The following is a 27,193-nucleotide window of genomic DNA, read 5'->3' on the forward strand; positions in this document are numbered from 1 at the left end:
TCTACATACTCCTAGGCTCGCGCCAACTTTGAGTCCAAAACCACTCTTTAGGGAGATTGAGTATTGCGTACCTCGCCTTCACAAGAAGGAATAGACATGTTGATGTCTCATAAAAGGGGGTACGAATCATGAAGCTTATTTCTCCAAAGGATGATGTATTTTTAAAAGATGTGACTAAATCAAGTATGACTACCTATGTATCTCCTTAAGGAAGGATTAGGTCATCATGTTGTTCAAGAACACTGTGTCCCTTTTTTGTTTTCCTTAACTTTTGCTTAGACTGTCCTTTTGGGATTTTAATCTAACAAGCTCTCTCACACTCAAATTTGTTTATTCTTCTTTTGCATAAATTGCCCTTTCAGGTTTTCAATCTAACTTTTTTTTTTTTCCTTCTTCTTTTCTTGTTCTTTTTGGTCATCTCTTAAAGATCTCAAGCTTATTTCTTGTCAGAAGAAACGACTTGGATTAAAATGAAAGGATATGTATTTAGGCTCAAAAGAGCGTTAGCATCCAATTTGCTAAAAAAAAAAAAAACTCAGTTTACAATCTATAAACCTACTTTATCAATTTATCCATTTTACAACTCACGTAACATCCTATTTCTTAATTTTCACATCATGCCCAACACTATTCATTTTATTTATTTATTTCACTATCTCTCTCTATCTTCACCACAACATAGCAGCCCACAGTAGCCACAACCCACCACCACAACCATCCCCACCATCGAATATCACATACACATACCTATACCTATACCAAAAATTACAACCATCATATCTGCAACCCACTACCATTGCCACCACCATCACCACACCAAACTAGCCCACCACTGCAAACCACAACCATCTAGATTGGAACCCACTAACTGATCTCAATGTTGACAAGCCTTGGCCATCACTGACCTTAGCCATATCAAACCCAAAAAAAAACCTATAACAAATCCAATCAATCTTCGCAATCCCAGCCATAAAAGATCAAAAAAACCTTATAGGAAACCTATATGATCTCAACACTGACAGCCACCACTCATAATTATCGATCTCAGCCATATCAAACCCACGATATTGAGAGAAGATCACCATCGAGATGGTGGTGGAAATGAACGACGAGAGGCAGAGAGAAGCTTGGGTTCATCTAGTTGAGAGAGAGAGAGAGAGAGAGAGAGAGAGAGAGAGAGAGAGAGAGAGAGAGAGAGAGAGATTAGAGGAAAGAGAAGAAAGTTGTGTGAGAGAGAGCAATTAAAGAAGAGAAACAGAGTTGTGTGAGAGAGAGAGAAGAGAAAACTAACTAAAAAAAGAATACAAACTTGGTATAGTAATTGGTACAAGTAGTCATTTATTATAGCAAATGTGTAAAATTTTTAAGAAATAGAAACTAGGTATTGAGTGTTTTTTGACATTTGAGAGTGTAAAATAGCATTTTGGGGGGTTTTACTGCCCTAGATGTTAATGCTTTAACCGGTTTTAATTTGAATCTACCACTAAAATTTATTTTTGCTCATTGGTAATAGTCACTAACAACTGCAACTTTGGATTTGTTGAAAAAGTTGTGTTTGTAACATTTTTTTTTTTTTGGTAAATGAGATGACTATAGGGAACAAAATAACAATTTTTTTTTAAAATATATATATATATATATATATGCATATATATGTGTGTGTGTGTGTGTGTAAAAACTTAGATACAGTATTTATGTACTATTCCTTAAATTCATTTCAACCACGTGGTTTTTTCTCTTATAGGATGAAAATGTATTTTTAGTTAAGAACATCACCATTGGTGGTGGGAAAATAGTTTTTTAGCTATTTTACTACTTTAAACTCCAATTTAGTATCAAACATTGGTGGAGCCAAAGGAAAATTTGTTTGCCTTTTTGCTACAATGACTTGCCAAGACTAGCAGTTCACTATAGAAAGAAGGCATAAAAAAAAATGTTACCACTTAGTTAGGTTTCGTGGTAGAGAGGAAGAGAGAAAGAAATTAATAAAAAAAGAACAGTGTTTGGGTGGTGGTAAAATTAAGACTGTTGATGTAGAGTGTGTTGTGAAATTGTGTATTAAAATAGATAAACTAGTTTTTTGAGATATTGAATGCTAAAATTTTTAGTTCTACATGACTGAATTTTAAGAGCAGAATCTAAGAAATAACACCCAATTATTATCTCTAATATATATATATATATATATATATATTGTTGGGTTTAGGTTACATCTAGTTTAACTCTAAATAATGTTATATCACTCAATTACTTTTTATAGAATTCATATTTTGAAAATCCTATTGGGGGATTACATGTTATGTATGTTTTTAATATTTATACCAATTTTCGTGTTAATTAGTTGTTATTTACTTTTCAATCCCTAAACGCATTTTTTATACATTATTTTAAACTATAAAAATTTGAATTTAAATAATTGATTGATATCATGACTATTAATCTTTAATCATCTTAAGATTTTGCAATATGGAGAATATATAAATACAATATAATGTAACAGTGATTTTTTCAAAAGTCACATATACTTAAAAAATATTGAGTAGTGTAACAATACTTAAAGTTAGATTAGGTATAACTTGAACCCTACATATGATGTAACTTTAAGCAATATTATACCACTCAATATTTTTTAATTTGATGCAAATTTTGACAAATTTATTATTAGATTACATTATTTTCATATATTCTCAATACTTGCAAAATTTCAAGATGATAAAAAATTAATAGCCATATCATCAATTAATTTTTTAAATTCAAATTTTTGTAATTTAAAATAATACATAAAAAATGAGTTTATAGATCAAATGATAAATAACATTTAATTGACATGATTGTTAAGAACATATAAAACTTGTAGTTCAACAGTAATATTTTCAAAATATGAATTATATAACAAGTTATTAACTGAGGTAACATTAGTTAAACCCAATCACTCTCTCTCTCTCTCTCTCTCTCTCTCTCTCTCTCTCTCTCTCTCTCTCTCTCTCTCTCTCTCTCTCTCTCTCTCTCTCTCTCTCTCTCTCTATATATATATATATATATATAAGTTTTAAAAATTTAAGAACAAAATTAAAAATAAAGTCAAATATTGAAACCAAAGATATATATATATTTTTTTGCCAATTTTGAGGGCCAAAGAATGTATATAACTGGTCTGTTCCCACTTCCGACCCGGATCACGGGCGCGTGATTTTTTTTTTTTTGATGAGAAAAGCGTGAAATTAGTAAGCTAACTGCACAAATGCATTTTGAAAACCTGCGCGAACGCGAACCTTCAGGCGCAGGCAAAGGCAAATGAAATCAGTTGCGCTAACCCTAAGTATTATGTTTACGAAATTACCCTTCTGCTTCACTATAAATTCCCAAACGGTTTCCCTTAGGCTTGCAACTCCTTCATTTTCGACAAGCCGAAGAACCTATAGATCTGAGCGGCGACGGCTAAGAACGCAAGCTCATTACACGAAAAGGGGTTGGGGTTTTGATCTCTCAAGGTACCTTCTCTATTTCCTCATTTCTTTCAACTATTTTTCTTCAAAATTTGAAGGGAAATTGAAGGAAAGCAAAATCTTTGAATCATTTAGTTTGGGTTTGAAATCTTGAACTTGGCTTTAGTTTTGGATTTTAAATCAATAGATTTTAAATTTCTTGATTTCAAATCTACTAATTTTAAATACATCTCAAATTTAAGGGTTTTAAAGCTTTAAAATCACAATGGATTTGTCCCATCCAATTTCTTGATGTCTAAAATGATATTTGGATTTTAATAATTCAAGTCCAAATTTACATGCCCAAATCCTACTATCTAAACACATCATTTTAAAAAAAAATCTCAACCTAACTTTTAAAAATAGATAGAAAAATAATTGATTATATATAACCAACCCAAAATAATTGGTTCTTATTCTTATTCCTTTTAAAAATAAAGTGTTTGTTAAGAACTTATGGATAGAACTTACCCCTACAAATTAGGAAAGGGTGTTCAAAAGCTTATAAATACATAGTTAAACTTACCATATAAACGTCCACGATGGCTCACTTACTCTCAAGAGTAAGTTCTACTCAAGTTTTGTTGTTGTTGTATATTTTTGGTTCTTGTTCTTATTCCTTTTAAGAGTAAGTGTTTGTTAAGAACTCATGGGTAGAACTTATCCTTGAAAACTGGTTTGCAAGGAAAAGAGTGGTCATGAACTTATAAACACATAGTTAAGCTTACCATGTGAACGTTCACAACGGCTCACTGATCCGATGGTAGTCTTTTTTCTTTTTTGGTGGCTCTACTTATCTATCATTTATTTTAGTCTAGTATCTACGTTACCCCCTTCGAAATCTAACCACAAAGCAGCAACTCATTTGATTTCATACTCAATGAGTTACGTCTAATTATTTAACGTAGTGGTTGATTCTGATACCAAATTTAGAAACACATAAGTAGAACTCACCCTTGAAAACTGACTTGCAAGGAAGGATGCCCAAATGCTCTTGGTGCCTTATGTGAAGAAAGAAACTATTATTAAATTATTAAAAATGAGAGACAATAAGAGGTTGAGGAGAGATGATGGAAAATGGATTGATAAAAAGATACATTAATTTTGAAATGACTTTAAATCTTTGTTATCTTTGACAATATCAATTACTTGTGCGTTTTTTTCCTCTTCCCTCTTCAAAAAATAGTAATTTGTCTTCAATTATTGTTTCATACTTCTTCCCTCCAATAATTATCTTATGCATGGTATATAGGTATTATTATTTTCACCATGTGTTGACCTCATAGTCATGTGAGATCTACACCTTGTAAGAAGGAAGATGCATATATTCATGCGTGAGATACTTTCTACTTCTACTCTATATTCTTCTAACAATGTGTAGATCTCACAGCCATGTAAATTTGCATGTTGTAAGAATGTAGGTGCATATATTCGATAAATGAGATACCTTCTCTTTCCATTCTCTCTTTTTATCCCTATGAAATCCCCAAAGGTAGATGTAAATTTGTTTTGTCTTGGTTGAAAATTTTCATATCAACCATGGAATTGGTATGGTTGAACTCAATGATGGGAAAATTCTCCCATCTTGCTTCGAAGATGAGACTTGTCTTGCCTTGCCTTCTGTCATCAACAACAAAGCCTAAGCCTAAGTTCCACATTTTTTGGGTTAGCTATGAATTCTTGACAAATTAGTTACTGTCGACCACATGTATTTTTTTTTGCAATTTTATTCTATTTGAAGTTATATTGTGTTACTTCCCTAATTGACTTGTCCCTTTTTAATACTTCTACTAATGTTATTTTTGGTCTTTCTCGTTTCCTAAACTTGGATCAACTCATTCTTTCTTACAAAATTTCTATCATTTGAACATGATTAAACCATCTCAAGCGACTCTACACCATTTTATCATTAAATAGGGCTAGCCCTATCTATAAGAGGATTCCTTCATCCTAAATCTTATAATTTTGTATATTCTTGCTTATCCATCTTAACATTATATATATAATTAATATTGAAATTATGAATATACATAATTTTTTTTTTTTATTGATGTTCTATTCTTAAAAAACTAGTTTCTTTGTACTCTCACAGTTGCCTCTCTTTTTTTCTTTCATCAATGTGTAAACCACCTCATTAAGGATGGAAAACTAATTTCATCTTCTCCCATACTCAACCCAAAAGTTTTAATGGAATAGGAATGGGGTTGGGACACACATGATTCGGCCTTGCCTTGCCCTACATCCCTCTCTTATTGCACTCTAATTTTGTCTCTCTTCATATATCGTCTTGTTAAGAAAGCTTTTGGTTGTTTTGGTTTGTTATTAACATATCAGTCAAAATGTTCTATAAGTTAATTGTTGCCACTGTTGTTGATGACGAAGGCCTTGAAGCGGTGCTTTACACACTTCTCTTTGATCTCTTATTTTGGCCATGGATGGTGTTAAAGCATGGCGATGTCTTTTGTGGCCTTTTTCCCTTTTGGTTGAGCCTCCCTTGGTCTCCTCCAATATGCTAAGTTTTGGTTAGTGTTCATTAAATCTTGGATCCCACAAGGTGTGTTTGGTAGCCTTTGAGGGAGGTAATTGAGGAGAAGAAATGACAAAAAATGGTGTATTTAGGAGATGGCTATGGTAATGTCCCGCTGTACATGTGTCTTTTTTTTTATAAATGTTGTGCCTTCGTGTCATTCCTGTGCCCGTGTATGTGTCCCTACTTGCTGCATGTGTCTATGGAGTGTCTAAACAAAAAATTCATTTTTTAATTGGGGCATGGTAGGGACAAGGTAGCAACATGATTGGCTAAAAAAATTAAGAGAAAAATGCTTTGATTTGCTTACTTGGCATGCTCATAGTCATCGCTAGCAGATTGAACCTTCAACATGCAAATATCTCCTTAAACAAGTGCCCTTCTATTCGCTCTCTATCTCTGGGCCATTGTGTTGCAATGTTCGGCAAACCTCATATGCTCTTAACCAACAGATCAGTGTGTCAATGACTCATAAGAGTACTAACATTGGATGTTCTAAATGCTAAATGTTTAGCGTTTAGCACACCAAACACAAAAAATCACCTCCATTGAATGTCTCAAATGCCAAAAAAATTTGATGAGCTACAATGTGCTTCTACTAATAGAAGTGTACAACAACACATGATATATTTTTCTCTCTTTTTTTATTAAATGTTCTCTCTTCTAATAATAAACTATTTGTTCTCCTCTCTCGCCCATCACTCTATGTCCCTCCTTTTCTTCTCTTCTCTCTATCTCTCTCTACTGAAAGCTTGGGTATTGCTCTCTCTACCAATTTCCTCTCACAAATTCCCTCACTGAAGCTCTATTGCTTCATTGATATTTTTACTCTCTCTCTCCTCTCTGTCCTCATCTCAAAATTGAAGGGTTTTTGTTTGGGTCATCTCCGACCAAAGCGGGTTAGGGTTTCGATTTAGGCATATTAGCTTTTAGGGTTTCATACAAGGTTTTGCTGATTCTCTCAAGGTTGGCGGTGATAGTAGGTTGTGGGTGGTGGTTGCTGGGTTGATTTTTGGCTGATTTGTGTTTGATCTGTTTGGATGTTGGATTTGGTTTGGTTGTTTTGGGTTTGATGTTTGATTTGTGTTTGATTTGTTGGGTTTATCCTGTTTAGCTAATTTGGGTTTTGAGAAGAAGAAAAACGTTGAATTGGGGGAGGAAGAGGGAGGTTTAGATGGAGAGAGAGAGAGAGAGAGAGAGAGAGAGAGAGATAGTGAAATGAATGAAAAGGGTTTTTTATTTTTTAGGTTGTTTATATTATTTTCATGTGTCGAATGTTAAAATAGAAGATGAGATGTAGGGTGTTTTGTTAAATGGTATGTTAAAGTAGATAAAGTAACTTTTTAATGCTTTAAAATATTTTTCAAAAAAAAAAAAAAAAAAAAACTTCTTGATGCTTTAAAGTAGTTTTTTATTTATTTTTATTTTTATTTTTAGAAAGATCCAATGCTATCACACCTCGGTCAACTCTCTGTCTCTTGCCCACCCTAGCATTTGCTGCTTGTTTAGTATTTTTCCAAGGGAGGTAGAGTTACTTTAATTAAAAGCACTCTATCAAATTTACCTACTTATTTTTCTATCTTTGTTTCCTATCCATGCTGCTGTGGCTAATTGAATTGCAAAAATTCAGCGGAATTTGTTATGAGGTGGGATAGGGGATGAACCCAAATTTCACTTGGTTGCTGTTTGTACTCCTATATCTTCAAGTGGCTTGGGGATTAGGAAAGTGAAACTTTTTAATGAAGCCTTGCTTGGGAAGTGGCTTTGGAGATTTGGGCTTGAAAAGGATGCCCTGTGGAGGAAAGTGATAGAAGTGAAATATGGTTATAGATGGGGTGGTTGGCATTCCAATTTTGTTTCTGGTCCTTATGGTGTTGGTTTATGGAAAAATATTAGTCTGGGATGACCTTCCTTATTTTGTTTCATTCTGTATGATATTGGTGATGGGCTTTGGAGAGGATGGGCTTTGGAGAGAAGTGGGGGAGGTGGATGAAGTTTTGTATTTCTACAGTTAGTTTTTCAGTTCTTGTTAATGGCTCTCTAGTGGGTTTTTTTGGTAGTGCTTGGGGCCTTTGCCAAGGGGACTCTTTGTCTCCTCTTCTTTTCTTGTTGGTGATGGAAGTTTTGAGTAGGCTATTGAAAAAAATGGAAGAGGGAGGCTTTCTTAGGGGTTTTCAAGCTAATTGCTATTCACAAAGAGGTTTGCATATTTCTCATCTTCTTTTTGTTGGTGACACTATCTTATTTTGTAATGCATTTAGAGAGCAACTTTTATATATTTGGATGGTGATGATTTTCTTTGAGGCTATCATATGGTTGAAAGTTAATATCGGTAAGAGTGAGATTGTTCCGTGGGGGTGGTAGGGAGTTTGAATGCTTTGGCTAGTGTTTTAGATTGTAATATTGGTAGGTTGCAAATTTAAGGACAAGTCAATTTGGAACCCAATTCTAGAGAAGATGGAAAGAAAATTAGCAGGTTGGAAAAAATTATATTTATCCAAGGGAGGGAGGTAGAGTCACTTTAATTAAAAACATTCTCTCAAATCTTCCTGCTTACTTTCTTTCTTTATTCCCTATTCTTGCTTTGCTGGCCAACCGAATTGCTAGACTTCAACGGGATTTTCTGTGGGGTGGCCTAGGAGATGAGCCTAAATTTCATTTGGTTGATTGGTCTACGGTGTGTACTTCGCTTGCTTTAGGTGGTGGGTTGGGGATTAGGAACCTGAGAACTTTCAATGTAGCTTTATTAGGGAAGTGGTTATGGAGATTTGGGCAAGAAAGGGATGCTCTATGGCGTCAAGTGATTGAGGTGAAGTATGGTTGTGATTGGGGTGGTTGGTGTTCTAGCTCTTCCTTTGGTCCTTATGGAGTCAGTTTGTGGAAAAATATTAGAAGGGGGTGGCACTCTTTATCTCGGTTTATTCTGTATGAAATTGGAGATGGATCAAAAGTGCAGTTTTGGCTAGATAGTTGGTGTGGTTCTTCTTCTCTCGCTGACCACTATCCTGAATTATTTAGGATTTGTCGTAGAAAAGAGGCAAGTGTGGTGGATCTAATGAGGTACACCAATGGTGTCCTCCATTGGGAGATACATTTTTGTAGGGATGTGCATAATTGGGAATTGGAAGCTTTTAGGAGCTTCATCAATACCATTTATAGCACTCTTGTAAGGGGGATCGAGGAGGATAAGAGATGTTAGCTGCCTTGTAAGAGTAAGGGGTTCACGGTTAGTGCGTACTATCATCTTCTAGTTGGTCATAGTGAGCAGTTTTTCCCTTGGAAAAGCATTTGGAAGCAGAAGATTCCCTCTAGAGTGGCTTTCTTTGTTTGGACTGTTGTCTTGGGGAAATGTCTGACAATTGACAATTTAAGGAAAAGAAAGGTTTGCATTTTGGATTGGTGTTATATGTGCAAGTGTAATTGTGAAACGGTGGACCATCTTTTCCTTCATTGCTCGGTTGCTTTGGAGTTGTGGGATATGGTGTTTGGTTTATTTGGAGTTTATTGTGTTATGCCAATGTCTGTCGTTGGGCTATTTGCTTGCTAGCAAGGTCGATTTGGTCGCCATCATAATGGAGATATATGGATGGTTGTTCCTCATTGTTTGATGTGGTGCATTTGGAAGGAGAGAAATAGTAGGTGTTTTGAAGACATTGAGCGTTCCATGCCTGACCTCAAGCTTTTATTTTTCAGAACTTTATTGGACTGGTTCTCTGTGTGGAGGAACAATCCTTTTTCTTCTATTTTGGATTTACTTGATTTTTGTAATTTTCGTTCTTGATTTGTTCACCCCTGTATTCTTCCTGTGTACTTGGGTGTCTTTCTCTTTTTATTATCAATGAATCTTTATTACTTATCAAAAAATATTGGTAGGTTGCCATGATTTACTTGGGTATGCCTCTTGGGTCTCATTTTAAGGATCCATCAATTTGGAATCCTATTATAGAAAAAATGGAGAAGAAGCTATTTGGTTGGAAACGTCTTTATTTGTCTAAAGGGGGCAGATTAACTCTATTGAAAAGTACCCTTTCAAGCCTTCCCACCTATTTCTTATCCTTGTTTACTATCCCTCAAGTTGTGGCGGATAGATTAGAAAGGATCCAAAGAAATTTCTTGTGGGGAAGTTTTGAGGAAGCTTTCAAATATCCACTTGTTGCTTGGAATAAGGTGTCTTGGTCGGTTGAGGCAGGAGGTTTGGGGATAAGGAGGATTGGCTTGTTTAATCAAGCCTTGCTTGGAAAATGGTTATGGCGGTTTGGATGTGAAACCAATCGTTTATGGCGTCAAGTTATAGCTACCAAGTATGGAGAGACTAGTGGAGGTTGGTGCACTAGAGTTGGTAGAGGTTCGCAGGGGTGTGGAATGTGGAAGAATATTGGAAAAGGCACAGAGAGTTTCTTTGGACGTGTGTTGTATGTGGTGGGAGAGGGTCTTCATATTCGATTCTAGTATGACCTTTGGTGTGGACACATTCCCTTAAAAGATCTTTACCTTGATCTTTTCTCTCGTGCTTTGGGTAAAGATGTATGGATTTCTGAGTTGATTACTATTACATCAGAAGGTGGTAGTAGTTGGAATATTCAATTCCATTGGGCTCCTAATGATTGGGAGATGGAGAGAGTGGATGCTTTTTACGAGCATATTTATTCCAACATACCAAGGGGTGTGGGGGTTGATAGTTTGTTTTGGAAGTTAAACCCTAATAGTGTTTATGATGTACGCTCATTCTATAATTCCTTATCGGCTCCTCTTACCATTCCTTTCCCTCGGAAGTGTATTTGGAGTTCTAAGGCACCTAGAAGAGTTTCTTTCTTTTTATGGATAGCAGCTTGGGATAGCATTCTTACTATTGATAACCTTGTAAAAAGGAACTTCGTCTTTGGTTAATTGGTATTGTTTATGCCGCTGTGATGGAGAAACAGTGGATCATCTTTTACTTCATTGTAAGTTTTCACATGCCTTATGGAGTGAAGGTTTTTTGATGTTTGGTATACAATGGGTGATGCCAAGGACGGTTGTTTCTCTTCTTTGTGCATGGGAGAATTATTTGAGGATACACTCTTCTTCTTCTTCGATTTGGAATATGGTGCCAGCCTATTTGATGTGGCTAATTTGGAAGGAACAAAATATCCGCACTTTTAAGGATGTTGAGAACTCTGTTTATCTTTTGAAGTCTTTGCTAGTTGGGACATTGTTTGGGTGGTCTCGTATTGGGGTTTTACATAATGTATTTTCGTATTTGATTTCCTGTAATCTGTTTCTGTTTCTCTGTGATTTTTTTTTTTTTTTGGAATTTGTTTCAAGTACAGTCTGTTCATCATCGTGAACATGATGTACTTTTTTATTAATGAAAATATCAATTACCTATCAATTTTTTTTTTTTTTTGGCATGACCATTGGTGTGGGGAGACCTCTCTTGCTGTTAGTTATCCAAAATTGTTTAGATTTTGTAGAAATAAGGAGGCAAGTGTGGATGATCTTATGAAGTTCACTAATGGGGTCCTTTTTTGAGATGTAAGCTTCTTTAGGGGTTTTCATGTTCGGGAATCGGATGCTGTGTCGAGCTTCATGGTTACAATATATTGCTCATTAGTAAGGGGGGGTTGGGGAGGATAAGATGTGTTAGAAACCAGATAGAAGTAAGGGGTTTATGGTTAAAAATTATTATAGCCTTCTAGCGGGCTCTATTGATTTTGTTTTCCATGGAAAAGTATTTGGTAGCAGAAAATTCCTGCTCAAGTAGCTTTCTTTGTCTAGACTGCTGCTTTGAGAAAATGCTTGACAATTGACAATTTGAGAAAAAGGAAGATTTGGATATTGTATTGGTGTTATATGTGCAAGTGTAATGGTGAATCGGTTGACCATCGTTTTCTTCATTGTCCGGTTGCTATAGATTTGTGGTCTATGGTTTTTGTTTTATTTGGAGTAAGTTGGGTTATGCCACAATCAGTTGTCAGGCTTCTATCTTGTTGGCTAGGCTGGTTTGGTCGTCATCAAAATGGGAATATATGGAGAATCATTCCCCATTGCTTAATGTGGTGCATTTGGCAGGAAAGAAATAGTAGATGTTTTGATGATATTGAAAGATCCATACCCGACCTCAAGCTTTTTTTCTTTTGAACTTTATTAGATTGGTTGTCTGTTTTGCGAAACCAATCATCCTCTTCTCTTCTTGTTTTTATTGATTCTTGTAATTTTTATTCTTGATTGTTTATCCCTGTACACTTCTTGTGTTCTAGGATGTCCTTTTTTTGATATCAATAAAGCTAATAACTTATAAAAAGAAAAAGCGTTACTAAAAGAAGAGTAGATTAAAGAGAAATGATAAAGTTGTTTTGATATCCCTGTACACTTCTTGTGTACTAGGATGTCCTTTTTTTTTTTTTAATTTTTTTTTTTTATATCAATAAAGCTAATAACTTATAAAAAGAAAAAGTGTTACTAAAAGAAGAGTAGATTAAAGAGAAATTATAAAGTTGTTTTGATAAATTTTTTAATGGAAATGATATGAAAGATTGGAGTGATCTAGGTAAATGATAAAGATAACGATAAAGGTAAATGATGCATTAAGGAGGATGAAAATGGGAAAAGCCATGGGATTAAAATGGTTGAGGAAGTGGAGTTAATGCCAGGCTAGAAATTTGAAGAGATGCTCTAAAATCCAAAGGCTTTCGATTAAGTTGGACCAAAACATAGTACGTGAAATCTAAGTTTAGTAAAAGTAGGAATTGAGATGGAGTGGTAAGATTTGATGGCCAAGAGATACTAAATAGTGAGAACTTTTGATATCTTAGATCAATAATTCATAAAGATAAAGAAATTGAAGAGGATGTGAATCATAGGATGAGGTGAGGGTGGATGAAGTGGAGAAGCATATCAAAAGTATTGTGTGATTGTATAATTCCTATTAAATTAAAAGGAAACTTTTATAAGACTGTTATACTACCAGCTATGCTCTATGGTGTCAAATGTTTGGGTTGTTATGAAGCAGCATATTCATAAAATGAGTCTAGCTAAAATGAGAATGTTAAGATGGGTTAGTAGAAATATATGGAAAGATAAGAATTGAAATGAGGAAATTCCCTTAAAGATAGGGGAAGCTCCTATTGATGAAAAGATGAGAGTTACTTGAGATGGTTTGATAATTTTTTAGAGGAGAGAGATCAATGCATTGATAATTAAGAGTGAGTTGATCCAAGTTGAGGGAATTAAAAAGGTTGAGGAAGTGAAGTGCACTAAATATCGTACTAAGTATCTTTCTTAGGTTTTTTATCACACTAAATATCTTTCCAAGGAAACTGCACTCTAAAACAGGGTCTAACTTAAGCTACTTTTGCGTTCAAGAGGGAACTTTTGGTCATACTTCAGCAAACTATTGATTGTTTTGGCTACTATAGGTTGGGACTGTTATGGAACATTATCTCTTTTTTACCAATGAATGGTTTTAGTGCATGAATAGGTGCTCTGTATCACCAGCACACTAGCTGTGAGTCCAAGTTTCCTGTTAATGATGCATCGATGTAGTGCTTGTTGGTTACTTAGTTTAGGGGGTGACTAGCGTTTTCTCTCTTTCTTTTTCATAAGTAAAGTTCGTCAAGGATCACTGTCTATATTTCTTTCCTAGAAGCTGCTTCTAAGCTGGGAAGTGTTTATGCTGCAGATACATTGTTTGATGGGCCATAAAGACCTTCCTTTTGAAGTTGGACAAGTGGCAGAGTCAAGATCTTTTATCCAAGGTTTTCGTGGTGCATGGTTCCGATGCAAGGTATCAATAGGTTATTCTTCTTGTTATATCTGACACCGTATTAACATTTGTTGATGATTAACATGATTCTGTTCTAGTTTTGCATCTATGATCTGTTGTTTATAGCTGTATCCACTTTTCAAAGGGAACGGAAAAAATAATGTGATCTCTTAACATAGAAAGTTTGAATCACTTCTCATTCTGTTTTGCTTTTCGGGATAGGGGGGGAGGTGTTTGAATTACTGTTTGTGACTGAACATTGTGGCCACCATTGGTTTCTATTGGCACAAGTTTATTCCTTTGATTTTTTGAGAAATAGATAATACAAGTATATATATTGAGAGTCAAGTGTCAAAGCATTGCAGCCAGGCTTTGAAAACCTAATTCCTAAGACTCATCGAAGGTTTTTGTATCTGAGCAACTAGAAAGATACCTATCTACCTGCAATCTTTATAGACACCTCACAATTTTAAGCTGGGCCACAATGTATACACACACACTATTGGATTCTGTTCCATATTTCTTCTGTTAGTACAGACATGTTGGTGACCTATATTCTTAATGTGGGATGAGAATAGTGGTGAGTGTTTATGGTTTCTGACCACATAAACTCTAGTCAAATAAAGCCAACTCTTGACTCCTATGATGGTTGCACATGATAGTATGATACTTCATCCATAAACTAATCGTTATTTGGTTATTTGATGCCATGATTAATCTTATATTATCAGATACCTTGCTAAAGAGATTACTTGGGATCTAGAGGAAAATTCCTTTTACCACCTGCTAGTTCCTATTATCATGATGTTTAATGATAAAATCACATTTAAAACTTCAGAGTGAATCTTTTCTCTTTGCTTAAGTTATTCCCTTCCTTCCACCCCTTCTTCTCCCTCTGGGAGTTAGGCCACCTACTAATAAATGAATAAATAAGTATTTCATTCCCTTGGATAATCCTTGTGTTTTCCATCAGATAAAGAAGATTAGCTGGAAAAAAGGCCAGATGGGGCATGACTTAGAATATGTTGACTTTCCAGATGAAAGTAAGTATTCTGTTTCAGTCTATGTTTGCTTGGTATACCTTATAATATATGTTCTCCAAGGTCATGCTTGTTAAATTTTTAGCCTCATTAAATAAAATAGTGCTATGTTCTTCTTAGGCTTCATTTGTTTTCACTTGTCCAAAAAGTAATTCGGGTCTCAAAAAGCAATCTTAGAAAGTATCAAATTAGTAATTTTACAAGTGCTCCATTTGTTTCAATGGAAAATCTTTTGCGAAGATAGTTTTCTGCAGTTTTTTGTGTTTGATAGCATTGGATTAAACATGTAAAAAAAAACCATCTTTGGTCAACGGAAAATCCTATTAAAAATATATCTTATTTTTTAGAGATCGTTTTTCATTAAAATTTTCCGGAAAACAACTCTATCTCATGCCACTCTAAATAAAGAAATTTAAGAGGCAATACGGAAACTATTAAAAACAACTCTATTTCATTTTAAAGGCACTACCAAATGTAGGAAAATGAGATAGATTTCCAAAAAATACTTGAAATGACTCATTTTTTAGAAAACATTAATGTCCAAACAAATGCAGTGGAAGAGTGATTTTTGTCAAATAAATGAGTTTGAAAACAAATTTTTGGTGTAGGTTTCTAAAAAAATTCACGTCTTTTAAGTTTATAGGTTTTCACCCCAAAATCACATTTTGGAGACCAAAAAGTGGAAATAAACACCTACATAACGTTCTGTACTTAAGAAATAGTTGTTGCCATGAAGATAATGTTGGCTTATCCAATCCTGATATTGTATATGTTTAAACAGGTGATGGACGTGAGAGTCAAAGAAATAAATGAACTTCTTAGCTTCTCTGATAGACAATTACTACAATTGAGTAGCAGGACATGCAAGATTTTTTTATTGTCATAAACAAATACGTTGAAAATCTACTGGATTAGTTTATTTCTAGAATTTTTTTGAGAGGTAGTTTGTTTCTAGGTATTGAATGCTAAAAATCCATTGGATGTGTGATACAGGGCAAAGAGCTAAAGAATCTAATCTAATCTTATTAGGATGGCAGCAACCTGATGTTTCTATGGTTATTTTATTGTAAACTTGAAAAGGAGGTTGAAGAGACTGTTGGGGGGGAATTGGGATTTCAAAAGGTTCTGGAGAGGGAAAGGATATGGATTCAAATTATGGTGAGGAAGGGCAAAAACGAGGGGTTGTTCTAGTGTTATGAATAGGAATATGACAAGAACACTATTTATTTTTTTGTTCTAGGAGTGTTTGGGTGCTAATTGATGGGAGAAGGGTTTGAGGTTCCTTCTATGATGGAACATTTTGGGGTATGATTTCTTACCAATCACCTTTCCCAGATTCCGCATAAGTGGGAAGTTTATGCTCTGGGTGCCAATCATATCTGGGGTTTGCTTAGTGTCACGCCTAGGAGAAAGGCTTGCATCATAGAAACCTTAAAGCAATCTTCATAGCTCTGATATTTTTGCAAAACATATTCTTTTTGGAATAGTACATGTTCATATAACTTGAATAGAACATGTTCATATAAAAGATGACTAATACCTCACCCTAACACGACTTGGATTTAATGGGATTTGATCAGTAACTCCAATACCTAATACCTCACTCTAATAAATGTCCACAAATAAAAACCCAAAACGTAATAAAACCTAAAGTAATTCTTTGTGGACCACAAATATATCCATGTTCAGAAATACCTTAATGTTGAATTAAAATAAAATAACATGAAATAAAAACCATCTTATTGCTTGATAAAATCCAAAATAAGATTTAATGGGCTACAAGTACAGCTGGTGTCTAGAAATATAAAAAAGAAATATCTCTGACTCCTAAATTTAGATAAAACTAAATTAAAACTAAACCATCTCTGTCTTGCTTGCATTTACGTGATGAAATGTTTGTGCTTTTTTTTGTAAGAACTAGTATAATTCTTCTGTTTTACGTCCTTTACAGAAATAGAATGGACAAAGCTATATCAAAAGCCCATTAATACAAAGGAGAAATGTTTGTGCTTTTGTTTGTAAGAACTAGTATAATTCTTCTGTTTTACGTCCTTTACAGAAATAGAATGGACAAAGCTATATCAAAAGCCCATTAATACAAAGGAGGTAAAAAGTCAATTGATGGTTCGTCCTTGCTTTCCTCCTATCTACCGTGAAAGTGAAATGCCTGATGTTAATACCATCTCAAAAGTGGTAGTCATTTTTGATGATGTTTTGAAAGTGGGGGATTTGGTAGACTGGTTTACTGATGGTTGCTATTGGTCTGGAAGAATAATTGAATTATTGGGGGACGAGAAGGTAAAGGTAATATTTCTGTCATCCTCTTTGTATTGAATACTGGATTTGCTTGCTTGTTATCATCTTGTCTCATGTCTAATTTTGAGATGGTTTGTGGATATGTTTTTTGCTCTATGCTGTTAATCATACTGACCTTTTTATGTATAATCTAGTTGCTTTTTTATTTTAATTTTTTATTGAGTGTCTGGTTGTAATTCTTTAAGGGCGCTCACTTTTGAGCATTCTTTCTTTTTTAAATAACCTATTTTGTTTTGTTTTTTGAAAAATGTTTGGATAGTCTAGTCATTTACCTCTGTAACGTTAGTTCTAACCATGGTTTTAAAAACCGAACCGGTTAAAGAACGGTAAAAGAGACTGGTTACCGGTTTTTAGATCCGACTGGGGTCAGATTGATGGTCAAACCGGTGACGTAATAAATAATTTAATTAATAAATATATAATTATAAAAAATAAATTTAAATATATAATAAATTTATAGCTATCAATATTTACTATAATATATATATATATATAACATTTTAAAATTATTTTTATGTCAAATTTAACTCAAATTAAAAGAAATTAACCTAAACAAACCATCAAATAAAAAATGTTATGGTTTTCAAGTTTTATGAAAATGGGTTTAAGGTTTTATATTCATATGTAATTTTCTGTACTTTTATGTTTTAACAAAACCATTATTTATTTAGAAAAATATTTACCAATGTTAACATAATTTCACACCTAAATATTTCTCCCAAAAATATTAGTATTTATTTTTTTTGATGGGAAAATTAGTATTTATTATGTAGATATTTTATGCTTGTCTTGCAAAATGTAACAAGCCACTGTTGCTGTTATCATAAGAATATGGGAGTCACAAAGTGGTCTCCCACCTAACCATCAACGTGGCCAATCAACATCCAACCACGTCAATGCTAAACTTTAAAACAAACATAAAGTCTTCTCCTCTGACCTCCTTAAAGGCTTAAACAAAATTAGATCTAGAAAAAAAATAAGAAAATTGCTCAGAGCTCTCTCTCTGAAGAAGTAGCAGTGGCAGATTTAAATTGCTCTCTTCTTCAAGCCCAGTTCAGTAGTTCATCCTCACTCCTCGCACAAACCAAATAGATTTGAGATATTTCCTAATTATTTTCTCACATTGCTTCGCACACCTCCTCAAACAAATATGAGATTTTTCCCAAAGTGTCTCCCCAAATCTCCTCTTATCCCAAATCTGAGATTTTTCAAAATAGAGAAGAAAAACTTGCACCTTCCTCGTCAAAAGCCAAGAAGTGAATAAAAAATTTTGCTCAATGAACAAAACCGCTGAAAACTGGTTGAATCGTCCCGGTTTACGGTTTCACCGGTTTAACCAACGATTTCAATATTTCTGGTTTTTTCAATATTTCCAGTTTTTAGATAGAACCGGACTGGACTTGGTCCGGTCCCCGGTTGAACCAGCCGGTCCGATCCAGTTCGGTTTTTAAAACCTTGATGTTAATATTTTGGTTACAGGTTGTATCATCAATATCCAAGTTATTTTGTTTCTAATGCAACTAATTAAGTGATTTCTTTAAAATAAAATATTTACTTCCCATTAGATTTAGGATATGTTTGGTTGGGTGGATTTTAGGAAGCATGGAAAAAAAAAAAAAGAAGAGAAAAAGGGAGGGAAAGAAATTTATTGAGGTGTTTGGTTAGGAGAGTAAATGAGAGGGATTTTGGTGGGGCCTAGGTATTCTCTCCGGGCCCACCAAATTGCAATCTCTCCAAAAGGAGAGAAGAGGCAGGCGAAAATGGGAGCTAAAAGAGAAAGACACAAATACTCTTAGAAGAAGGTTCAGTCGGGTGAAGGATGAGTCATAGTGAGTCAAACCGAGTTTCATGCCGAGTCCACCTGTCATCGTCCTCTCCAGTGGCCTATCCAGTGCTCCAGTGGCCAGATCTGCAAAATATACCTTGAGCAAAACCAATCTGGAAATTTGGTTGTTCTGATTGTTGAGCTTTTTTTATTTTATTTTTTTATTTTTTTTTAAGAAATAGGGCGTGGGTGGGTTTTTTTACTCTCTGTGTGCGTTTTTTCATTTGGTAAGGTGGGTGATTTTTATTTTATTTCCATTTGGCCAGGTGGGTGTTTTTTTGTATTTTTTGGTTACTTTCTTTGTGCGTTTTTTTTATTTGGTCAGGTGGGTTACTTTTTTTCAATCTATGCGTGAGTGTTTTTTATTATTAAAAAAAAAGGTAATTAATTCTAGCATTTTTTTTAAAAAATTATGTATTAGGGTATATTGGTAAATTTACACAATTTATTTTCTATTCTCTCATTTTTCTTCTCAACTAAATAAAAAAGTTTTCCATCTTTTCACTTTTCTACTGCTCCAACCAAACACAAACGACAAAAATTAAAATCTCTTCTATTGTCCCACTTTTCCATCCCTTCTCAATTTTCCATCCTCCCACTTTTTCATTCTCCCAACCAAATAGACCCTTAATGAGAATTTGGTTTAATGATTAAGAATCATTGGTCTCATTTTTAGACTTACTTTTTGATAAAACAATTTTAAAGATTGAGAAGAAAATTAAGAAGGATATTATTTTTACTGATTTTATTTATCCTTAATGAGAAATAGGTTTTTCTGTTTTTTGAAAATGGATTGCAGTTTTTCTGGAAGTGAAGACAACAATTTACCTCTTTGTGGTATACCACAGTTACAATTTCTTCTCACGTTTAAATCCAATACTAAACCTCTAATAGGGGGAGGCACAAAGAGATATCCAATACTACTTATAAAAAAAAAAGAGATATCCAATACTAAACCTCTGAATGGGGAAGCACACTGAGATATCTGAGACTAAACCTCTGATGGGATTTCATTAGTCATTTAGAATTAGGTTTCCTTAATAATAAATTAGAACTAGAATTCAAGTTTTTTATGTTAGTAATAATTAGGGCTTAGTAGTCTATAAAAACTTAGTATTGTGGTCCTATCAAGAGGGATTATTATGATGAAGAATAAGAATCTCTTGAAATTGTTCCAATGCTCTAGTGTTGACTCTTAGAGGTTCTCTTTTGCTTGGTGTTGCTCCAAGCAAGCCTAGGTGTTACCTTTTAGGCTCTCTCTTCTCATTTTTTCATTTATTTAATTTTCTTGCTGCATCATTTTGGTTTAACCTGCGTCAAATTTTGGTGATGACTTTAGCCAATCCTAGGTATGGACTCCTAGAGGTTCTTTTTTGCTAGTTCTGACTCCTAGGTTATTTTATTACTTTATTTTTCCAGTTCTTCAATTTTCAGGTTGCATCGTTTTGGTTTGTCTTGCATCAACCAACCTATAGTGATGGACTAAAGTTAAATATTTATTTTTCTATTAATGGCAAGTGAAAGTCTCATGCTTCCTCAAACCAATCATATAATCCTACTTCATATCATTTGCATCTTGTGTACTCATATTTTTATAATAAATAAATAAAACATGAAAAACAAATTAAAACATTTAAGAGAATTCAAAAGAAAGGTTGACAAATACAGAAAATAAGAGGCTCATGCATAATAGCCATTGTATCTGGCAAAGTAGCTCAAAATGTGATCTACGTGCCCTCGATAGGTAGGCCTTTGGTGGATGAGTCTCAAATCAAGTTTGGCCCTAGTGCCTCTATAATTCAACAACGACGAGTGTGGGGAAGCGAATGACGAGGATGCTGATCTTGGCATTGTCCATGATAATGGTGGCCATGGATTGAGGATATTGATGAAATTGTTAGCGAAGAGAGTAATGGCGAAGATTTGTTGCACTTTCTAATGAAAATAAAGGGAATGGGTGATGCAGGACAACCAACTCCATGAGCCACGTGTTTGGGAAACAAAGGAAGAATAAAACAATGGGATGGGACATAAGAATCAACACTTCGGGTTTGCTTGTAATTAGCAGTAAGAAATTAAAAATAGAAAAATAGAACCTAAGAATAAGCACCAAGAATGGGCTAAAGATCGGAATCCATGAATCAATACATGTGCTTGCTCGGAATCAGCACCAAGCATTGGAAGAAAACTTCTAATCCAAATTATTTTAATCCATGATAAAATGTCGACGATAGTGAATCTAGAAGCCCTTGTAGGGTTCCCAAATTAAATCCAATATGAAGAGAAACTCATAATGAGAATATATAAGATATTGAAGTAAAAATAAAATTGAATAAAATCACTCTAACGACATCATTTTTGATCAATTGGGTTCAACAAAATCATTTAGGTTTAATAGGTCCAATTTAGTGGCCTTGATTTTAGAAATTTGACCTTGTTGAGTTTAGTGGCAGTGCTAGATGGGTCACCAACCTTGGATAGAGTGGGGTTTTTGTATGTGTGTGTGTGTGTGTGTGTGTGTTTTTTTTTTTTTTTTTTTTTTTTTTTTTCACAAAATGGGTTGGGCCATGCCGTGCTATTTCCCACCTTAAACTATGGGGTCATTTGCAATGTGCCCCCTATACTTTAAATTTGAATAATCACCCTCTTAAATTATTATTGGTTGTATTGGAGAGAGAGAGAGAGAGAGAGCGAGAGAGGGGGGAGGATTTTCTTGATTTGTATCTTTAATTCTTGGAAACTTGTAAAGTTAAAGCCTGGTAATGAACCAACAAAACCCTTGAGGCTTGTCAGTGTTGTTAAATGCATGGAGAAGTTGTAGGAAGACTTTTTCAGTGAGGTATGGGTGATGAATTTAAATTCCATCTAGTTAGTTAGCCTAAAATTTATGTTGCTATGCGGCTAGGAGAGTTAGGATTTAAGAATGTTAAACTTTTTAATCAGGCCCTTTTTGGAAAGCAGTCATGCCAAAATTTGATTGAAAGGGAGGCTCTCTAAAGACAGGTTGTGGATAAAAACTATGGTACTTTTTGTGGTATTTTTAATTAGGCACTGTTATGAAAGTAGTTATGTCAAAATGTGATTGAAAGGGAGGCTCTTTAAAGAGTGTTTGCGGATAAAACTATGGTACTTTTTGTGGTGGTTGGTTCTAATATGATGAATAGTCCAAATGGGATGAACCTATGGAAATATATTAGGAAGGGATGGAAATATTTTCTTGTTTTGCTAATTTGGAGTGGGTGACAGCATGCCCCACTTGTATAAATTGTTTGCATGATAACTGGCAAGCAACCTTTGATGGAGGCATGTCCAAAATTGTTTCAGTAATTTGTAACAAGGATGCTTTGGTGGCAAATCATATGAATGTGACTAATGGTAATTTGCTTTGGGACACCAATATCTTGAGAACTTTATATATATTAAAAAAACAATGTAAGATTGGGAGCTAGAACCTTTATCTTCTTTTCTACTTGACTAATCTCAAATTAACCATTTTCCCTCAGAGAAGATGTTCTTGTTGTGGATTGTAGCATTAGGTAAAATACTAATGATGATTATTTTAAGAAAGCGACACATCATAGTGATGGATTGTTGTTTTTGGTGTAAAAACGACCAAGGAAACCACATATCACCTACTCATCCATTGTGAAGTTAAGTAGCCAAAGAATTATGGGATATGGTCTTATGCTTATTTGGGGTGCAATGGGTCATGCCTAGATGGTTGGTGGATTTCCTCGATTGCTGGAAAGGAGTATTTGGTAGGCACTGTAATTTAGGCATTGTGAATGTCTATTCCTTTATGCATTAGGTGTTGTACTTGGGAGACAACACAACACATCTAGTTTATGAGATTGTGAAAGAACAGTTTCAAGAATTGAAGACCCCAGGGGTGGGTCCAAAGGGCCCAGCTTTGGTGAGATTCTACATCATTAAAAATAAATAAAAATTCAAGAGTTGAAGACTCTAATGATTGGATAGCTATGATTGCTTTATATATTTATTTATTTTCAAATTTGTTAAAATTTCTTGGTTTATTCCTTGTATACTTCCCATGTACATGGGTTGTGCTCCTTTGCACTTTTAATGAATTTTGTTTATTTATAGAAATAGAAATTTATTGGTTTACTAACTCATGCCTTTGTCACATGCTCAGTTTTGTTAGTTTTGACCAAAAAAAAAAGAAAAAAAGATTTCAACTTAATCAAAACTTCAAGGAGGTTATAAAAGTATTTCCGGAAAATATTCCATTTTTCGGAAATGCTATTTTCCGGAAAGGAAAATGTTTTCATGTGTTTGGTTGCATTTCAAAAAATTTTCCGAAAAATATTTTCTGGTGTTTGGAGAAGAAGAAGGAAAAGACAAACCCTGAAAAAAAATCCAGTCCGACGACCGCGATCTCGCCTTAAGCACCAGTCTGACGACCGCGATCCGAGATCGCAATCGACGGCGCGATCTCGATCTTCGCGAGATCGCGATTGATGGCGCGATCGCACTCGACGAGAGGCGACGATCGCGATCGACGAGCGGCGTGATCGACGAGCGCGATCGATGAGCGGCGCGATCGACGAGCGTGCTTGTTGGACGATCGCACCACCGCTCGTCGATCGACGAGCGGCGCGATCGACGATCGATGCTCTCCGATCTGGGCTCTCTGTTCTCGCTCTCTCTCTCTCCGATCTGGGCTCTCTGTTCTCTCTCTCTCTCTCTCTCTCTCTCTCTTTTTCTGAAAATGATTTGAAGTGAAAATGAGGGTGTAAAATCATTTCCGGGTCAAAGGTGAAAATTTTGGACAACAGGAAGCCATTTTCCGGAAAATGAAATTTACCGTTGCTACCAAACACCTGGGTTTGGGGGAAAATGATTTCCTAAAATCATTTTCCCCCAAAACAAACGCACCCTAAGTATTGGTCTTTAAAACTGAAGGAAGTAAGTGCCATTAGAATGAACCAGAAGGACAAAAGATAATACAAGGAGGTGAAGTATTTGTTTAATCCTTGTCAATTTTTGAGTGTGATCTATACTGGCATCCATTTATTGTTCTTGGAAGTGTTTATGAATTGCTTTTTAATATATGCTGTCAAGAAACTGAGCTTAAAAACTCCTATCCAAAAAAAAAAAGGTGAGCTTAAAAACTTCATTTTGCTACTAGGCAGTAGTTCTTTGCCTAAGATACGAAAAAAAATGAAAAAGAAAATCATTGATATTGTCTTCTGTCCTATGGTCATATATTTGAATATAATGCTTACTAGTACATACTTTGCTAGGAAAGAAGCATTATGTTTCTATATTTTTCTTTTCTTATTTTTCATTTTGTTGCTTTTCCAGATTGAGTTGCCACCTCCTCCTATGGGTGAAGGATTATCGTATGAAGCCATTCGCAATGAGCTACGGCCATCATTAGATTGGACACCAGAATATGGTTGGATGGTCCCTAAGCTTGTGGTAGCTTTCTTCCTTTTGTGTTTTTGCTTATGTATTTATAAATAAAGTTTCACTTCAAAAGTTGCATTATAAATGACAGAGGTTAACTTGAAAAAGAAAATGTTCTGCATAACTAGGAAATGCTCACTTTTGATGAAATCAAGCATTTATGCTGGCTTATTTCTTTGTTGAGTATTTTTTGTTGCCTGTTATGTACTTTGGCAACCATTGGATCAACATACATATCTGTTGCTTGATTTATGCATTCTTTGTATAAGTCAATAAATGCTACCATGGATGCTATTAAATTGTAGTTCTTTTTTGGTTTTAATTGTATTGTACTTTTATGAAGAGCGAGGGACTTGTGGCCCCTGTCCCATCCATCCCTAGCTATAGACATTTAAGGATCACTTTATCCAACCTAGCAACCTACTTGTCTCTATTATCCAACTTACTACCTGTCTCTATAACCTGTTACCACAGGAGTAGCTTGTCACATAGAGAAGTTGCAAAAGGATTTCTTATGGGGTTGGAATTGGAGATGAGTTTAAGTTTCCTCTGGTTAATTGGAGGAGAATTTGTGAACTAATTCAAAGTGAAGTGGGTTAGGCATTAGGAGTCTGTTTGGCATTAGCTTGAGCTTTTAGATTTTAGTTTTTATGTACAACTTTTTAAAACCTCACTTTTTCTTGCATTTTCTCACTTTTTCAAATTTGTTCAAGGTATATGTATACTTTAGTACACTTTCAGCAAAAAACTAAATAAGCTGTTCTTAAACGGACACTAGGTATTATTGGGGAAATGGTTTTGGAGGTATGCAACTAAGAGAGGCTTTATAGATAAGGGTGGTGTTCCATAAAAAGGTAGCATGTGGGGTGGTTGGTGCTCTAATAGGTCCCAGGGCCATATGGGGTGAATTAATGAAAAATTATAAAGAAAATTTGTAATGGTTTTGTTCAATTCACTAGTTTTAAGTGGGTGATGATTCTTGCATACAGTTTTGGCATAATTATTGGTGTGGTGGACAACCGTTGGGGGAGAGATTCCTGAAACTATTATGTATTGCTTGTGATAAGGAGGAGGGTTCGGTAGCCAGATCATTTGTTATTTTCTAGGGATAATTATTACCAGGTCATTACTATTGTGATCAGTGGGATTTGGAGCTGGAATCCATGGTAGCATTCATGGACATTATTGATTCCGAGTAGGTGAGGAGGGGTCAGATACTATGTTGGATTCCATCTAAATGGAATGTCTTCGAAGTTAAATTCTATTATAAAGTATCACACCCTCCAGCTTGCTCGTTTCTTCCTTAGAAGAGCTAATGGAAGCCTAAAGTCCCAACTAAGTGGCCTTCTTTCTATGGACAACCACTTTGGGGAAAATTTTAGCGGTCAATAATCTCAAAAAGAGGTGAGTAAGTTATATGTCTAAGATGGCTAGGAAAACAATGGATCACTTCTTTTCCCTGTAGCGTGAAAGCTTTGAAGCATGGGTTTTTTTATTTTATTTTTTTATTGGGGTTCATTGGATGATGTCATAGGGGGTTGTGGAGTTTATAGCATGTTGGCAAGGCAGGTTAGGTAGATGCAGTAAAATAGCAATTTGGATTGTGATATCGTGTTGTCTTATGTGGTGTAGTTGGAGAGAGAAATGCTAAAACTTTGGATGGTTGTGAGAAATCTGTTCCTAGATCTAAAGTTTGTATTCCACAAATCTCTTTGAGTGAGTGAGCTTTTGGTCTTTTTTCTTTTGCTAATATTCTTGGTAGGGTTGTTCAAACTGGACTGATACCCGCTAAAATCAGATGGCTTTCGGGTTGAGTGACGGTTATTGAAAGAAAACCTGAGTCCAACCGATTTGACCAATCTCTGCTGTTATTCGTTGCCGTTCTCCGCGATATGAGGGTTTCTTTGCAATCCTCCACGAGGTTCTGGTTAGATTTCAACCAGATCTGACAAGATATCAACCAAATCTGGCAAGATCTGCTCTCCCTGCCATTTTACCGTCTCAAATCACCATCCGTTGAGACCAGGGCTGTCCGAATCTCCGTTCCTTCAGGGTCAATGGCGGGTTCTGTTCTTCCCCACCAGAAATGGTTGGGTCGAGTCCAAGATGAGCACTAATACAACCCATGGACAGCTCTAATTGCTTGAGATGCTTGATAGCTATACTTTTTATACTCAATGCTGGTGTAAGTTTTGTATACATCCTGTGTACCTGGGTTACGCCACTTCGCATTTAATTAATGAAATATTTACGCATTAGAAGCTGAAATTACTTGGGTTTGGTCACTTGTCTTTTAGAGAGATTGAATGAAGACCACTATAACATTTTCATGTACTATTCAAATTTTAATTGATTTTGAGTGAGGCTTATACAAATTTTATGTAACTTGCTTGTAATGTGGTTCTGTTGGTGTGTGTTTGGGATAGTTTATTTTCCCATTTATTTGTATAGGTGCAGATTTTTAATGCCTTACTTCTTTCTGGGTACAACTTGTCTTTTACGCCAAATAAGTAAATGAATTTAATCTATCCCAAAGGGATAAATGAATTTAATCTATCCCAAAGGGATACTTGATTAGATTTAAATGTGCTGTCCATGTAATTTTATCTTCAATTATTCTGTAGATTCTGATGCAACTCATACCTTGTGTTCTGTGATGAATCTTTATCATGTAGGTGTAGAGTTAGATATGTTAGACTCACCTCTAGGTACTCATTTTTTCTTGTGTTACTTACGTTTGCAATGCCTTGGTGGTTGTAGGAGAAGGGCAATGATCGTTGTTGTGCTCGGATTGTTAAGCCTTTCACTCAAGGTAGGGATATGATT

At 35.0% G+C, this 27,193-nt stretch overlaps 1 protein-coding gene across 5 annotated transcripts in view; it reads left to right on the top strand.

The window, feature by feature from the left end:
- Positions 1 to 3,172: 3,172 nt before the first annotated feature.
- LOC115994205 overlaps positions 3,173 to 27,193 on the top strand; it is a 29,479-nt gene continuing 5,458 nt past the window's right edge. For 2 of the 5 annotated variants that reach the window (XM_031118262.1, XM_031118263.1), the window contains exons 1-6: positions 3,176 to 3,491; positions 13,673 to 13,777; positions 14,730 to 14,799; positions 16,856 to 17,100; positions 24,263 to 24,379; positions 27,128 to 27,179. In XM_031118262.1, coding sequence (XP_030974122.1) covers positions 13,685 to 13,777; positions 14,730 to 14,799; positions 16,856 to 17,100; positions 24,263 to 24,379; positions 27,128 to 27,179 — 577 coding nt within the window. In that variant the 5' untranslated portion in view covers positions 3,176 to 3,491; positions 13,673 to 13,684. Of the gene's footprint in view, positions 3,492 to 13,672; positions 13,778 to 14,729; positions 14,800 to 16,855; positions 17,101 to 24,262; positions 24,380 to 27,127; positions 27,180 to 27,193 lie in introns of all 5 variants that reach the window. The other 3 variants (XM_031118265.1, XM_031118264.1, XM_031118266.1) reach the window with 3 other exon arrangements.

This window comes from Quercus lobata, chromosome 6 (genome assembly GCF_001633185.2).
Source record: "Quercus lobata isolate SW786 chromosome 6, ValleyOak3.0 Primary Assembly, whole genome shotgun sequence".
NCBI classification, from domain to species: Eukaryota; Viridiplantae; Streptophyta; class Magnoliopsida; order Fagales; family Fagaceae; genus Quercus; species Quercus lobata.